Source organism: Zalophus californianus, chromosome 8, assembly GCF_009762305.2.
Source record: "Zalophus californianus isolate mZalCal1 chromosome 8, mZalCal1.pri.v2, whole genome shotgun sequence".
Lineage (NCBI taxonomy): Eukaryota > Metazoa > Chordata > Mammalia > Carnivora > Otariidae > Zalophus > Zalophus californianus.
The window spans coordinates 9,062,640-9,077,126 of record NC_045602.1 but is presented as its reverse complement, the minus strand read 5'-3'; the positions used below and the strand labels follow the sequence as shown (position 1 = coordinate 9,077,126).

Genomic DNA, 14,487 nt, shown 5'->3' with positions numbered 1-14,487 from the left:
GGTCTTCCTAACGGACATACAAATGTCTTAGACACAGATTCAAGGGTTCGCTCCAGGACAACGCAAATGAATTGCCGACCTCGGATGCAGATACCATTTTGCAGATGAATCACCTCTGGTTTGCCAAAATGACTTAGCCAGATTAAGATGTTAACCCTAAACCTGGAGTAGAGGCTGATCTATGTGAAGGACTGGTCAGTGAAAGCGCTTCAGAAAGAAGACAGAATTCTTGGCGTGACATGGAGACTGGTGAGTATCCTCCTCCCCTTTCCACTCACCCGACTTTCCTAGCCTGCGCTTAAAATCACGCTAGCCCACTCATACCTGGTGCTTGCTGACGGTGACCCTGAAGCCCTGCGGGGTGTTAAGACCCTGCAAGTCAGTGGTCCCTGAAGGAGGAGGGCGAAAACAAGACACTGAGTCTAGAGAGGGAAATACGTGCATTTCATTAGGACAACCCCAATTCGCGCATTAATATCCGTGTCTCGTATCCCCTATGAACCAGAACCTTGAGGATAGTCTGACCATGACACACTCCCAGGAGCGCACTCGTCACTGTCCGCATGTGTGGAGCCAGCAGCCTGCCTTCTCGGGAAGAGCCTGTCCTTCGTCCACGGAGGCAGCGACCTCAGTTCCCTCCCAGGCACCGCTGGTTACTTCCCACCACCAGACAACTAAGCTCATCGCCAACACAGTTCCGCGCAGCCCTCTAAGAGGCTCTTCCTACACCCTCTGGAAGAAGGTGGAGCAGGAGGTTTATGGGGCTGACCTTCGCTCTTTACGCTCTGAAGGTGGGAGCAAATCAGACTGGCGTCTTCATACTTCGGGTCATGAATAATGTAGTCGAAAGGCAACTTCTTGAACAGCTCCAGGTCTGGCCAGGGGTCACTGAGCTGGAGGTAATGCCAGTCTGATTCCTCTCTGAGATCTGTAAGATTGGTAGAAACACAGGCGACAAACTAGGAAGTGAGAATGATTGATTTTTAAATGTGTACAAGGGTGACGCTTGCGGGAGAGCCGTTGCTGAGTCTATGGGCTACCAGGGGATGCTACTGTATCTTGAAGGCTCCTGGAACGTATCGCATTTTCAGGATTGTTCTAAGGAAGCAAGAGGTGCCTTTGGGTCTACCTCTTATCCATGGCCTGTGCTGTGTTTCCTGTGGGATGGGTTTGTGTTTCTGGCTCCCATGTTGACTTCAGCTCCTCCCAATATACGTACTGCTTGCTCTGCACGTCCCCCCAGCAAGCCCCACCCCATGTGCCGCACACTGGTTCCCACCGCCAATGGAACCTAACATAGTTCTCGTTCTTGTCTTACATCTAAATGCTACACAGCCAATATCGCCAACTCCTCATGCACCTCTAGAAAGTCTAACTGTTCAAGCCCACTGGTTTCTCCCTTCTGAATGCTAACACTACTCATGGCCCAAATTCTATCTTACATCTTACATCATAACGTATAATCTATGATGCTCAATCAATGCTTGTTGGCTAAAAAAGTAAAAAAATCTAAACGGTCCAACTCAAATTACGTAACGTATTGATTTTTATAGCCATGGTACGTACACGTGGGCAGAGTGCATGTCCATAAGAGAAGAGACAAACAAAGAAGAGGGAGAGGCATGTTTACTGCATGTGTAGTAAGTGCTCAGCGCTTCGTATGTATCTTAATCTTCGTAACACCTCTTAAAACGGCAATTATCCATGCTTTCCCAAAGAGAAAACCAAGGCAACAGGAGAGTTTCTGAGAAAATGGGCTTTGAAGTTGAACAAACTGGGCTCAAATCCTATCTTTGTCATTGGGATATCCAAGAAAGTGAAGACACAGACACTCAACAGGTCTGCTGATTGTCACCTGAAATTCAGTTCCAAACTGTGAGAGGGGAGGTGTGAAAGCTCAGAGCTTGGATGAAGAGCCTCCCTCCTCTTTCCTTCAAAGGAAAGACTACGGGATGGATGAGCTTCCTTGGTTCCAAATTTTCTCCATGTCAAAACTCAAACACAGTCAAGAACATCTAAAGAAGTGTGTTTGCAAATGGTAGGGCTTTCTTCTCTTTTAAGGCTGAACGATATTCCACTGGGCGTATATACCACGCTTTTCTTTATCCATCCATCTGCTAATGGACATTTATCCATCAACGGACAACACATGGTTGTTTGTGTATCGTGCCTACAGTGAATAACACTGCAGTCAACATGGTAACTATGAAGGTGTCAATTAGCTTGATCGTCATGGTGATTTCACAATGTTATACACATATCAAATCAAGTTGTACACTTTGAATGTATACAATAAAAATAAATAAAGAGAAGCGCTATTTATATGCCAGTGCGATCTATTCATTCCCTTTCTTTGCAACACAGACAGGCCTCCTCATGCAAATTTTAATTCACAAAGCAACAGATTCGTTTACCAGACCAAGTGGATGAACCATTGGAGGCCACGTGAGGAGGTAATGGAGCATCAAACAGCTGTTCGAAGGGAGTCTTACCTTAATCAGGGCAAATTCTGTTCCCTGAATAAGGAGAAATGCCTTTTCCCCACATATTGTATACTTCCATTTTGCCCCAAGCTGTGGACCTATGCGCTCAGCTGCCTGAGTGGGAAATGCCCCAATGGATAACCCTGCTTTCTAGAAGCAGCCATCAAATCCGGTTCAGCCCCAGCTCTGCCGTCTCCCAGCTGGGCGCCTGAGCATGTTACTTACCAGGAAATAAGCAATTATTCTCACTGGGATGTGCAGAAAGTTAAATGCGGCAATTTATGTAAAGTATCCAGCACATGCCGGACACTTGGAAGATACGCAGTAAACAGCAGTTATTTTCAGTGTAGCAATTTTATCTCCAGGAAGGCCTCCCAGGCGCTATTCTGATATTGAGCAAAACAAGGCAAACAAGGGAGATAAAAGCACCCCTCAAGGCCCCCGGGATGAGTGGGATCACTGATCTGAAAATTCCATCTAGATGGTAAAAGACATCAAGTCACCCAAGAAACTGATTAAAGAGGATTCTAAGCCCACGTGTCACCACCGCATAACTCACTGATATTGATCTCCTCTTCATCATAAACATCCACTTCTGTCAGCCGGATGAGCATTCTGGACAAAATACTGAGGAACTGCAGGTAGGCACCTGTCTTCCCAATCTGTGAAGACATCAGAATTGGAGCCAAGTTGGCTCAGTACGCCCTGTCTACGTGCAGGCACCAGCTGGAGCACTGGACATGCTTTGTGTCACCTATCTCTTTCAAAGACCCCACCTCATTAAAGCAAGAGCCAGGGGGATGCAAAGCCATTTGAGGGGAAATGTGACCTAAAGAAGGATGGCAGGCCACAGGGGGACTCCCGTGAGCAGCAGACCTGCCTGCTATATTATAAATCATGGCAATGCATCTCTACTTTTAATTGGCCACATTTTCTAAGCTGTTAGAAATAGGACTTTAATAGCAAACTGAAGAAAGGTTGCTTCAAAAGATGAACTGACAATATAAAGCATAATAATGTCTTAGAAGAATCTTGTATGGGGGTGCCTGGGTGGCTCAGTCGGTGAAGAGTCCAACTCTTGATTTCAGTTCAGGTCAGGATCTCAGGGTCCTGAGATCAAGCCCCGCATCTGGCTCTGTGCGGGGCATGGAGCCTGCTTGAGATTTGCTCTCTCCCTCTCCTGCTGCCCCTCCCCCCCATGCACTTGCACTCTTTCTCTCAAAAAAAAAAAAAAAAGAATCTTGCATAATTAGATTGCTATTCTTGTGTTAATCAATAGGTCTCTAATAAGAGAACAAAATCTGTTGTGCAAGACTTAAAAGTCTGGCATCTCATTTCTCTCCTCCTAAGGCCAGGAAAAGAAAATGATTTTTCTTCTCTTCCTGTTTTTCTTCTTGTATCATAGAGTCCCTCGCTCCCTCAGCCACACACCAGGCTAGGACACTATTGAGTCTTAGTTCACTTTGGTCACAGGTGGTTAAACGGGCACCTGTGGGCTAACCTCCCATCCTGTTACTCTGGGAATGTGCTTTCCAAGTTCTCAGCTCAATGCCTGGCTCATACTCTGTACTCAACAAATGTGGATGAACAGAAGTAACTAACTTTAGAAAAGAAAATATGAAATACAACCGGGTGAGCCTTCAGAGAAAATATCTGCCATACATGTAATAACAGACAAAGGATTAACATCTATAATCTCTAAAAGGCTCCTGCAAAGCAACAGGAAAAGGTCAAATGCCTAAAGGAGAAGTAAACAAGAGAAACACACCAGAAAAATCACTGTGAAAGTCGTAGCAGTGACCCCTAAGTATATAAAAATATATTCAACCTTAATAAAACTATAATATACTATTTTTTGCCTATCAAATGGGTGAAATTTTTTAAGATAACATTCAATAACATGACAGTATGGAGAAACCTGGGTCCCCTTTTTCAAATTTATAAAAAGTTAATATACGCTCACTCATTTAAACATTCAAGAAATACAGAGTGATGGAGAAGAAGAAAGTTTACGAAGCCCGCGCCCTCTTCAGTGGCAATCCCGCCAGGAATTTTTTTTTTTTGGTATTTTCACACAGAGACATATACATACACACCAATACTTATTTTCCTAATTGATATTACACTGTGTATATATTACTCTGTAACTTGATTTTTTTCAATTTCACTTTCAAATTTTTCATTTTAAAACCTTAGAGAAATTTCAGGGTCGGTGTGTAGAGACCTACCTCCACCCTTCTATGGCTGAACTGTGTGATCCAGTTGTGCCCAAATTTATTCAACCAACCTTGACCAATGGAACTTCAGTTGTTTCCAGTTTGGTTTTTGACTATTGTAAACAAGTCTAAAATGAGGATTCTTGTACGTATTTTTGCGGGTTTGCATTTCTTGGAGCAGACTGTAAGGAAATTAACAGGCTGAGTCCGAAGGCAGCCACCTTGAAACGGGACAGGATGGTACTGATGGGGGTGAAGACAGCAGTAGCTGACCCCACATGCTCTCTATGGTCAGGCCCTACTCCAGGTGCCCTGCGGTTAGTCTCTCGTTTACTGATCACATCTCTGACTCAGGTGCTACTCTTTTCCTCATTCTCGGAGAGGACACTGAGGCACAAAGGCTGGATCCTGCCCAGGGTGCCAGGTGTTGTCTGAGGCAGAATTCGAGCCCACTCCGGAGCCCACCTCCCACCTCTGCACTGTTCTGACAAAGCCCCTTCCAAGACCTGACACGGTCAACTTCACATGCTCCCAGCACTTGGCAGCTGTCTCCCATTTTGACAACTGCAACGGTCTTCTGTTGTTAGGAAAATACAGTGAGGTGAGAGGTTGGGATAGGGACAGGCCTCCCGCCTCCCCGTTACATTTCACCAAAACCTTCCGGTGCAGAACCCCCGGTGGGGGTGGGAGGGGGGGTTCCAATTGGCACAGACTGGCCGTGGGGACCAAATGAACTAATGTGGGAAGAGCAGAGTCAGGGTCTAAAGAAGCACCCACAGAGAAGCTCTCCGCCCCCACATCCCGCGAGGCAAGCACCTGAGGTCCGAGGCTGGACGTAAGCCAGTCGTGGGTGGCAGGCAGGTCCCGACCCCCAACCCCCCGCCCACTGTGGGGTCAGCCGTCGGAATGGCAAGATGTGACTAAGGGGATGCTGTCAGCCCCAAAACGGCCCTGTGGGCATGAACACGAGAACCCTCACGCAGCCCAGGCCCTGGCCGGCAGCACCCACCTGGGGGGGCCCGCTGAGCAGGAGCCTGCGCGGGTGGAAGCTGTCCACGCGGCCCTCGGCGCGGTTGCCGTAGTCCATGTGGCTGGGCCGGGGCACCGTCCACTGCCGGTAGTAGAGGGACTGCTCCGTGGACGTCATCGTCTTGCTGAGCAGGGGGCGGAAGGAGCTGGCCCACACGACCGAGTGGGAGGGCAGGAGTGAGGCAGCCTTGGGCAGGCCGCTGCTGTCGGTGGCCGTGACCATGTCATACACCAGCTTGGGCAGGAAGATGATGGGGGGCTGCCGGCAGGCCTTGGTCATGGAGCACTGCGAGGCCTGCAGGACGAGCGTGCCAGCCGCAGGGGTCATGGACGAGGAGGAGGAGCCCGAGGAGGAGAGCTGGGAGGACGACGGGGTGACCGACACCTGGACGCTCCTCTGGCTGGCTCTCGGGCCGGAGTCCGGCTGGGGCGCCAGCCCAGGGCTGTGCCTGCTGATGACCGACGGCGGCCCCCGACTCGCTTGGGGCCTCTGTCTCTCCCCGGGGGCCCTGCCCTCCTCCGAGGGGCCGCAGGGCTGTGGCGACCTGGCCCGCTCCCCCTGCGACGGTGGCCCAGGCTGAGCCGAGGACTCGCCGCACAGTGCCGAGCCTGGGGAGGGATGCACCTGTCAGTCGTGCCCCAGGAAGGACCCTCACCAAACCGCCCACCACTCCTGTTCCCGTGACACAAAGTACCCATACTTCACGATCACTGGGAACTTCCACAAACAAAAACGAAATCCCCCCTCCGGGTACACAGAAACTCCTGTCTTAGGACAGAGCCACGGCTTGCTGAAGAGAGAGAGCCTGTGCCATGGGGAGAGACTTCAACCCACACTCACCCCAGCACCCTGCACACGGCCTCAAAGCCTCTCTGTTGCAAGCCCCCAACCCAATCTGTTCCACAGCACCCTGCCTTCAGGGCTCAAACTCCGCACACGCCCCCTGCAGGTGTTCCCAGGACGCCGCTCCCTGCTGTCCCCCCGGGGAGCTCACATCTAGCCTCTGCACCAGCACAGTGGTGGCTTCTCGTGCAAACCGCCAGCAAGCCGCACGGGACTCAGAACTCAGGAGGCTTTAACCAAACGCTGGAATTATCTAGCTTTTCAAAGGATCCGGGGAGGAAACGCAGAGCGGCCAGCCGAACCCAGACTTCCTTCCGCCCCTCCCCCACGTGCACCACGTTGAGGCCTCGGGAAGTGTGGCCACACACCGGGCAGCACCCTGCTCTCTCATATCATCCCAGCCTTACGCACCAGGGCTCGCGTGGCAGCTCACAGCAGCCCTTGCAGACCTCGGGCCCGCAGAAAGCAGGGCAGATGGGATACTGCATCGTTGTCTTAACTCTGTCCTTTCCCAAGAGACGGTGGGGACAAAAGACAGACCCAGGGAGGCCTGCCTCAGAAAGGCCTTCCCGCCACCCTGCAGCACTTGGCCCAGCCTGCACCCCACGCACCACGCCGCTCAGGCAACCTCCCCTCTGGATCCGAGCTCCCCAGCAAGGGCCCTACCACTCGGCTCTACGGCCTGCATCTAGCACCCTTCCAGACGGCTCACGGAAGGAGGAAATGCAGCACTGGCCAGTCCCCCTCCGCTGGAGACTCCTGCTGAGATACCTCGCGCTCGGGCAAGGCACCTGAAGCGACTGGCTCAGTGTCAATGGACTAGCCCGAAGAGCACATACGGGGAGGCTGTGAGGGACCGGGGCACTGGCCTGGGACAAGGGGAACAGATGGGCCTGAAGGACATCAAAGAGGCACAAGATTCCAAAAGTAGACCGAGGGAACCCCAATGTCTTCATCCGCTTCCCTAGGTAGTGAGGCCCAGCCCGGTAGGACCCTGAGGACGGACACCCACACGGACGTTTCTCTCCATCCACCCCCAGACCTCAGTTGGTCTGTCCCCAGTTGAATCCAGGGAAACTGTCAGTCTATAAAGATGAGACCCACCCTCACCTAGGTCTCCACCCTGACTCGGGTGGCCGTGGCCAAGTCTCACCTCCCTGGGCCTCCATTCCCTCATCTCTGAAATGTATGGCAGCCAAGGCCATGAGAAGCATCTGGTCAGAGACCCCTAAGACCTCAGGACCTTCTTCTGAGGAGTCCTGGCTAACAAAGTCACCTCACCTAACTGAAGAACTCCAGAAGGAGAGAGCCTGGCTCATAGCCTAGACATTCTACTCCTGAAGACACTGCACAGACCAGTGTGTCCCCAGAACCTTCTAGAAAGCTGTCCCACCAGGACTGGGGAAGAACAAAGCACCATTCCTCTCTATTCTGAATAGCACAGATTCATTCACTCACCCATTTGCCAGCTCCCTATATTGTTTGGGGCAGAGGACACCAGAGGCTACAGCATTTGGCTTTTCTGACTGCCCCGAACCGAGGACTAGGTCTCCCTTCTGCCGCAGAGCTGCCGGCTGATGTGAAGGTGGCCTCGTTCTGACTCCCTCTGGGCACAACTGTGAGGGAGACCCCCCCACCTCAGCCTAGCTCACTGTCACCCGTGGGCTTCATGAGGACGGGGCAGAAGACAGAAACCAAATCCCCCGGTGTGCTCTGACCTCCACAGCCAGGTGACCACCACGCCCTGTGCCCAAGCACCACATGCTCCTCCACAGCCCGAGCCTCCTCCATCCTGAGTATCTTCTCCTCCGAGACCCAAAGGCCCTCCTCTGAAGGACCGCAGGGCTGTGGCGACCTGGCCCACTCCCCTGCAGGGACCGCACCCTACCCCTAAACCTGCCCCCACCGGAGGCAAAACTACCTCTCCATCCACGGAACTGTCCCACGTCATGTGTGCATGTGCGTAAACAGCAACGCGGCCCCTGTCACGCTATCACACGGCTGACGAGGAACCATGAACTCCCTGAGAGCGGGTCTGTAGCTCATCTATCTTTCTGCCCTGACTCAGATACCAAGTCGGTTCTCGGTAATGGCTGCACAGGAAGACCGCAGTGCTGTTTCATGTGGGCCAGTCCTGACTGCTCCCAGACACCAAGCATCCCTTAGGCAGAGACTGGGCATTTTACCCACATTTCCCTGCGGTCTGGGTCTGGGGCTCAGGGACCACCTGCTACCTTTTGTTGCTTTTCCCCCAGGGAATCGGTGTCCACTTCTCTCTGCCTTTAGACTCAATAAGAACACCTGACCCCAGCCCCTCTCCTCTCCCAGGGCACAATGATTCCCTAAACCAACAGCTGCCTGGGACACAGCAAGGGGACACTGCCCAGCACAGGCCACCGAGGGAGACAGGGTCCATGATCTTCTCCCAGGAATTCTGAGGTCCTGCCCAAACTCCTCATGTCCCAGACCCCAATCCAGAATCACAACCTCTAAGAAGCTCCAGTTCTTCAAAGATTCAAAGATTCTTCAAAGATCTCAATAAAGATCTCTTTTCATTCTCTGAAATCTCAAAAGAAACATCCAGATGTGCACTGTTTCCCACCTGGAGACTTACTGGATGCTTTAGAGGAGAGGGACGAAGACACCGAATCGTGGGAGCAGGACCTCTCCCTCTTCACCGGGCTCCTCTTCTCCGAAGTGGAGCCTGTTTCAAGACACACATGCTGAAAATGCCTCATAATCATCTCGTATGTTCACCCAGCACTTCAGAGTTTGCAAAGTGTGTTCATACCTAGCATCCATCCATCCATGCATTCATCCATCCATCCACGCATCCATCTATCCATGCATCCATCCATCCATCATCCATGCATCCATCCATCCATCCATGCATCCATCCATCCATCCATGCATCCATCCATCCATGCATCCATCCAACCATCCATGCATCCATCCATCCATCCATGCATCCATCCATCCATGCATCCATGCATCCATCCATCCATCCATGCATCCATCCATCCATGCATCCATCCATCCATCCATGCATCCATCCATCCATCCATGCATCCATCCATCCATGCATCCATGCATCCATCCATCCACCCACCCAGCTACCATCTTGCAGGCGCCTGCCTCTGACAGAGCCCCGAGGAGACAGATGGGAGGCGACACAGGCCAATCAGGCATTCATGGCTCATGGGGGCTCCTTCTCACGAGCCACAGCTACAGGTGTAAGGAGCGCAGAGAGAGACCTGGGAGCCTGAAGGCCAGGCTCCCGCCAGGCACAGAAAGGCAAGAGCAGGTGACTTTCTGGAAGGAGTGACCCGACCTGAGCCCTGAAGGGCCAGCAGGGGTTTCTAAGTGAAGCACAAAGGAGGGGGAGCTCGAAGCCACGGGAGAGCCTCCGTGTGGCCCAGAGGTGATAAGAGCAGAACACAGCCAGGGAAGCCCGATGAGCTGAATATGACTACCAGCATGGGGTACGGTGTGAGAAGCAGTGAGACTAGAGAGGTAGGCTGTAAAATGCCAGGAATGCGGATTCATCCCACGGGCAACAGGGAGATTGAGGCATCTTAATGTCAGGGTCACAATGACGTTTGTGCAAGGTCACTACAGCTCCAGCAGAGTCTGTCCCGGGGGCCTTTCCGTCTGTCTTACAGGTGAGCAATCTGAGGCCAGTAAAGGAAGCACGACGTGTCGCAAGTCACACAGCCAGCAGATGCAGCAGGAAGAGAAACCGGGTCTTCCAACCCTGCATCACACCCCACAAACGCTTCCCATGTTTTTATAAACAGCTTTGTCTTTATTCTTGCTGCACTGTTGACAACAGTCAGATGCCTTGCATTGCTCTGATTTATGTGTCCTATTAAAATATAGTGTTGGGTTTTCATGTCTTGGAATGAAACTGGCCTTTTCTCATCAATCTCCATAATAAACCCAACCTGTTGGTTCACACAGAGGAAATACGCGAGCAAAGCTTATATGGGGCAGTAAAGCCACTGACTAGTCAAACAGAGTAGGAAACGGAGTCCTGAGAAATCGCAACTTTCCTTCCTATTCTCTAAGAATTCTAGAGCTAGGAAGAACCAATCGGGATTTCCATTTTCTCATACCACCAAAACGGGGAGGGGGGGGGCAAAATCTGAATGCCACCAGGGATGTGCCATCTCCTGCAAAGACACATCTAGATAGCACTCATCGGAGCTGCTGCCCATGAGACGGGCCCCAGGGCCACACAAGGGCAGGCTGCCCCCAAGATGAGCAGGCGAGGTGGACCTGCCACCCCTCACCTTCCGTCACCGGCTCCTCATCCTCATTGTCTGTGCTGCTTAGCTTTTCCGCGTCGCTCTCTAAGGGCTCGTGCCGGGCCCCCTTCTCCAAAGGAACCTCATTGCTCACGAAGTAAGCAGCCAGGCCCAGCTCCTGTTCCAGGGCTGTTCTCACCAAGCAGGAGGAGTTTATCAGACGCAGGTCGCAGTACCTCAGAGACCTGGAGGGAACGAGAAGGTAGCTACTGAGTGTCTTCTACAATGAGGCATCACTCCCAGCGCTGGGGGGAATGGGGATCGGGACCAGCCCCCTGCCACCTCTTTAGGGCCCTAGGTCTTGTGCAAACGGAAAAGTAGATCGCAGTACAGTGAGCCCTTGGCAACCAAGTCAGTTTAACAGTAAGTCTCCTGGGGCACCTGCTATGGATTCAGCCCTGTCCTGCATGTCATTGAGAGAGCATTTTCAGGCCAGAAGAAAAGCAGACTTGAACCCCAACTCTGCTACTTCTTAGGGCCAGAGCTGGGCAACCTCTTGCAGGCTCAGATTTTCATCTAAAAGATGAGAATTAATATTAATAGCCATCTACGTGCACTGTTTGAAAACTATATGCAGTCAGTGGACATTTAATTATTCAACCAGCACTTAAAATGTGCCAGGACTGTGCTAGATGCTACGGACAGGGTGACAATCAAGTCACCTTCACCCGGCCTGCGAGGACGCCGTGTGCAGTAGTCCTCGTGTAAGTGTGGGGTCGCCCAGGGGAAGGATCCCCGGCTTTGGAGTTGGGCAGCCTAGAGTCCATGGTCCACCAGGCTCAATCTGTGTTAAGTCCCATTTCTTCACTGCTCAAAGGGGACACTGAAATATTACCTTCCCCCAGGGTGAGAGCAGTGAGAGTAAAATGAAATACAGCACATGAGAAGAATCCAGTACAGTGCCAGCACATGACAGGAACCCGATAAATGTCAGTTCTTACTCTTTCGTTATACCCGGAAAGATGTGCACGGCCACCTGCTCTTCTCCATGGTATTAAGTAAATCTTTAGGAGCCAACCTGTTGCCACCCATTCAAGCAGCTGCCTTACTGGAGGCCCAGTGACCTTCTGTCCTGACCGCTAGGCTGTCACACGGACAGGTAGACACTCAGGACAGAAGGTCACTTCTCCGTGGCTGTGGTCTCCAAAGGAACACAGCCTTTGAGACAGTCAGCTGTGTGTGCGGAAACGAGCTCTTCCTAAGGGGCATCAGCTGCCTCCCCACTTCCCAGAACACCTCCTACACCGGGAGGGCCCCGCTCTCCCAGCAGCGAGATACCAGAAGTGGAGCCTTGACCCCCAAGATGATCAGATACTTTCCTACACAGAACAGCCATCCCCAATGCACATACATGGTGATCCTCACGGGAGAAACTGAGGGAGGCATCAAACCCTCACCCCAGCGGGAAGACCTCCACCCACCGGGCCCAGCCACAGCCATCCCACCCCCCGTGAGCCCAAATGGTGCCTATCTGAGAATTATGGAATGCTGCCCAGACCTCAAGACACGTTCCACTGCCATAGGCTGGAAAACTGTCATGATGAATGCACAACTCTATGATGACTCTGAATATAAAGACTCCACCTGCCACTGGGCACTGGAAGCCTGGCCCGACCACCCCCCAGAGCTGTGGGTACAGGCAGCTGGCTCTCCAAAGACCCCGGGGCCACACAGCCCCTTCCCCTCACCTCGGTAAGGACTCCCCGTGAGGATCCATCCCACTGAAGATCAGGATGCACGGCAGGCCCTCCAACTCCAGGTAGGTCTGAGGCCTCCACTCCGCGTCCTCAATTTTCTGCCACATCTGCGGATAATTAAAAAGCAATAAGGCGGCGAGACTCCTTACTTTCAGACTAGCCCAGCTCTGACAGATCGATGGTGTCCTCCTCGTGACTGAAAGCGTTTCGTGAAAAGGACAGATAAGCACATCGTCTGCTTCACGGCTGCATTCCCAGCCACACTGCCCGGCACGTGTTAGCCATCTGCGGAATATCTGCTGCCTGATCCTTGGGAAGAAAAGTGCATATCCTCGATTGTGTCTAACCTTTTTACTGTGCCTTCTCAGCCACGCCTCTCCCTCATAGCTCCTGCTCACCTCTTCTCTCAGGATTCTTTGCAACCCTCCTGCTTTTTCCTTCACCTCTCTGTGGGTTCAGTGAGAAGCTGGGGGCCAGGCACTGTGCTAGTATGGGGGGGCCTGAGGGCTATGGGGGTGGTCCCCGCCCTCCACCGCCTGGAGAAAGAGCCAGGGGACAGGCAGGGAGCACCACACCAGCCCCGCCCCCTGTGCGGAGGAGAACCTGGGGGCAGGGAGGGGCAGCTTCCCGAAAGAGGAAAAGACAGGAGCTGAGTTCTACAGGCCACTGGCTAAACCAAGGAGGAGGAGAAAAGCACTCCCAGGAAGAATGAAAGGCACGCTGCAGCCCAGAAGTTTAAAAGAGCAAGACAGGGGGCGCCTGGGTGGCTCAGTCGGTTAAGCGTCTTCCTTCGGCTCGGGGCATGGTCTCAGGGTCCTGCGAGCGAGCCCCCCGCATCGCATCAGGCTCCCTGCTCCGCGGGGAGTCTGCTTCTCCCTCCGCCCCTCCCCCTACTCATGCTCGCTCGCTCTTTCTTTCTCTCAAATAAATAAAATCTTTAAAAAAGAAAAAGAGCAAGACAATGCATTGGGGGAGGGGGCAACATTTATAAATAGTTTAGTACTGCAGATAGGGACAGGGCAAGAGAGGCAGCCAGAGGGGTGGCCAAGCGTGGAGGGGGCCCGAGGTGTTTATCGCCACGCCGTCACCCCTCCCCCCTACTCTCCCAGGCACCTTCCACCCCTCCCTGCCCCCAGCGCCCACCTTGAGCTGCTCCACGAAGTGCTTCCCGACAGTGATGCCAGAGCTGGGGTTGCCCAGGATGATCTCGAAGTGCTCCTCCAGGGCCAGGCGCGCCCGCACGTGGGCTAGCCGCTCGTAGGCCACGGCCGCGAGTGGCGAGCAGGGCACCCGCAGCAGGACCATGAGCCCGTGGCCGCAGGGGCACTGTTTGGGGGAGTTGATGAGGTTCTGGGTGATCTCCAGCGTCTCCACCGACGTGTAGTCCTTCATCTGCGAGAGGCCGCTCACAGCCATCATGGCGGCCGCGTAGTGCTGCACGAGAACAAAGGTCCTGATCACCGCGCTGTGCAGGCGGGGGAACCTGCAACAAACAGAGACACGGAGCCGTGACCGGGCTGCTGGCCACCTCCAGGACGCCCGGAGCGCTCCGGGAGGAGGAGCAGGGCATGCGCCCAGCAAACGAGGGTCCCAACACAGCCCCCGACGCGGGCACGGCAACCCCCTGGGGGCATCCAGGTTGTGTTTCCTTTCGAAGCTGGTTGTTTCAAACCTGAAAGGGAAGCCTTCCTTAGAAGTCAAATCAAAAACTGCTCTGTTACTTCCAGCTAGGAAAGAAGCACATAGGTTTGCTATTTCTCTCTGCTTTCCAGCACCTGGTGCATGGTAGCGGCTCAATAAATATTTGTGCAATGAACGAAGAGAGGAGTGAATGAAACAAATGATTGTTTTGTCTCTCATCAGCTTAATTTGTAGAGTAATCTGCCCCCAGTTCCCACTGAAAACAGAACC

The 14,487-nt window shown here is 52.8% G+C and overlaps 1 protein-coding gene across 2 annotated transcripts in view; it reads right to left on the bottom strand.

Annotated features, from left to right (window-relative positions):
• The window catches only part of GREB1 (growth regulating estrogen receptor binding 1), a 71,314-nt gene that overhangs the window by 15,436 nt on the left and 41,391 nt on the right, over window positions 1-14,487 (bottom strand). The window contains exons 17-23 of one of the 2 annotated variants that reach the window (XM_027620532.2): window positions 13,720-14,059; window positions 12,568-12,683; window positions 10,865-11,064; window positions 9,175-9,276; window positions 5,709-6,337; window positions 3,043-3,145; window positions 770-928 (exon numbers count right to left, since the gene is read on the bottom strand). In XM_027620532.2, the coding sequence (XP_027476333.1) occupies window positions 770-928; window positions 3,043-3,145; window positions 5,709-6,337; window positions 9,175-9,276; window positions 10,865-11,064; window positions 12,568-12,683; window positions 13,720-14,059 (1,649 nt within the window). The remainder of the gene's footprint in view (window positions 1-769; window positions 929-3,042; window positions 3,146-5,708; window positions 6,338-9,174; window positions 9,277-10,864; window positions 11,065-12,567; window positions 12,684-13,719; window positions 14,060-14,487) is intronic. The other variant, XM_027620533.2, reaches the window with a different exon arrangement.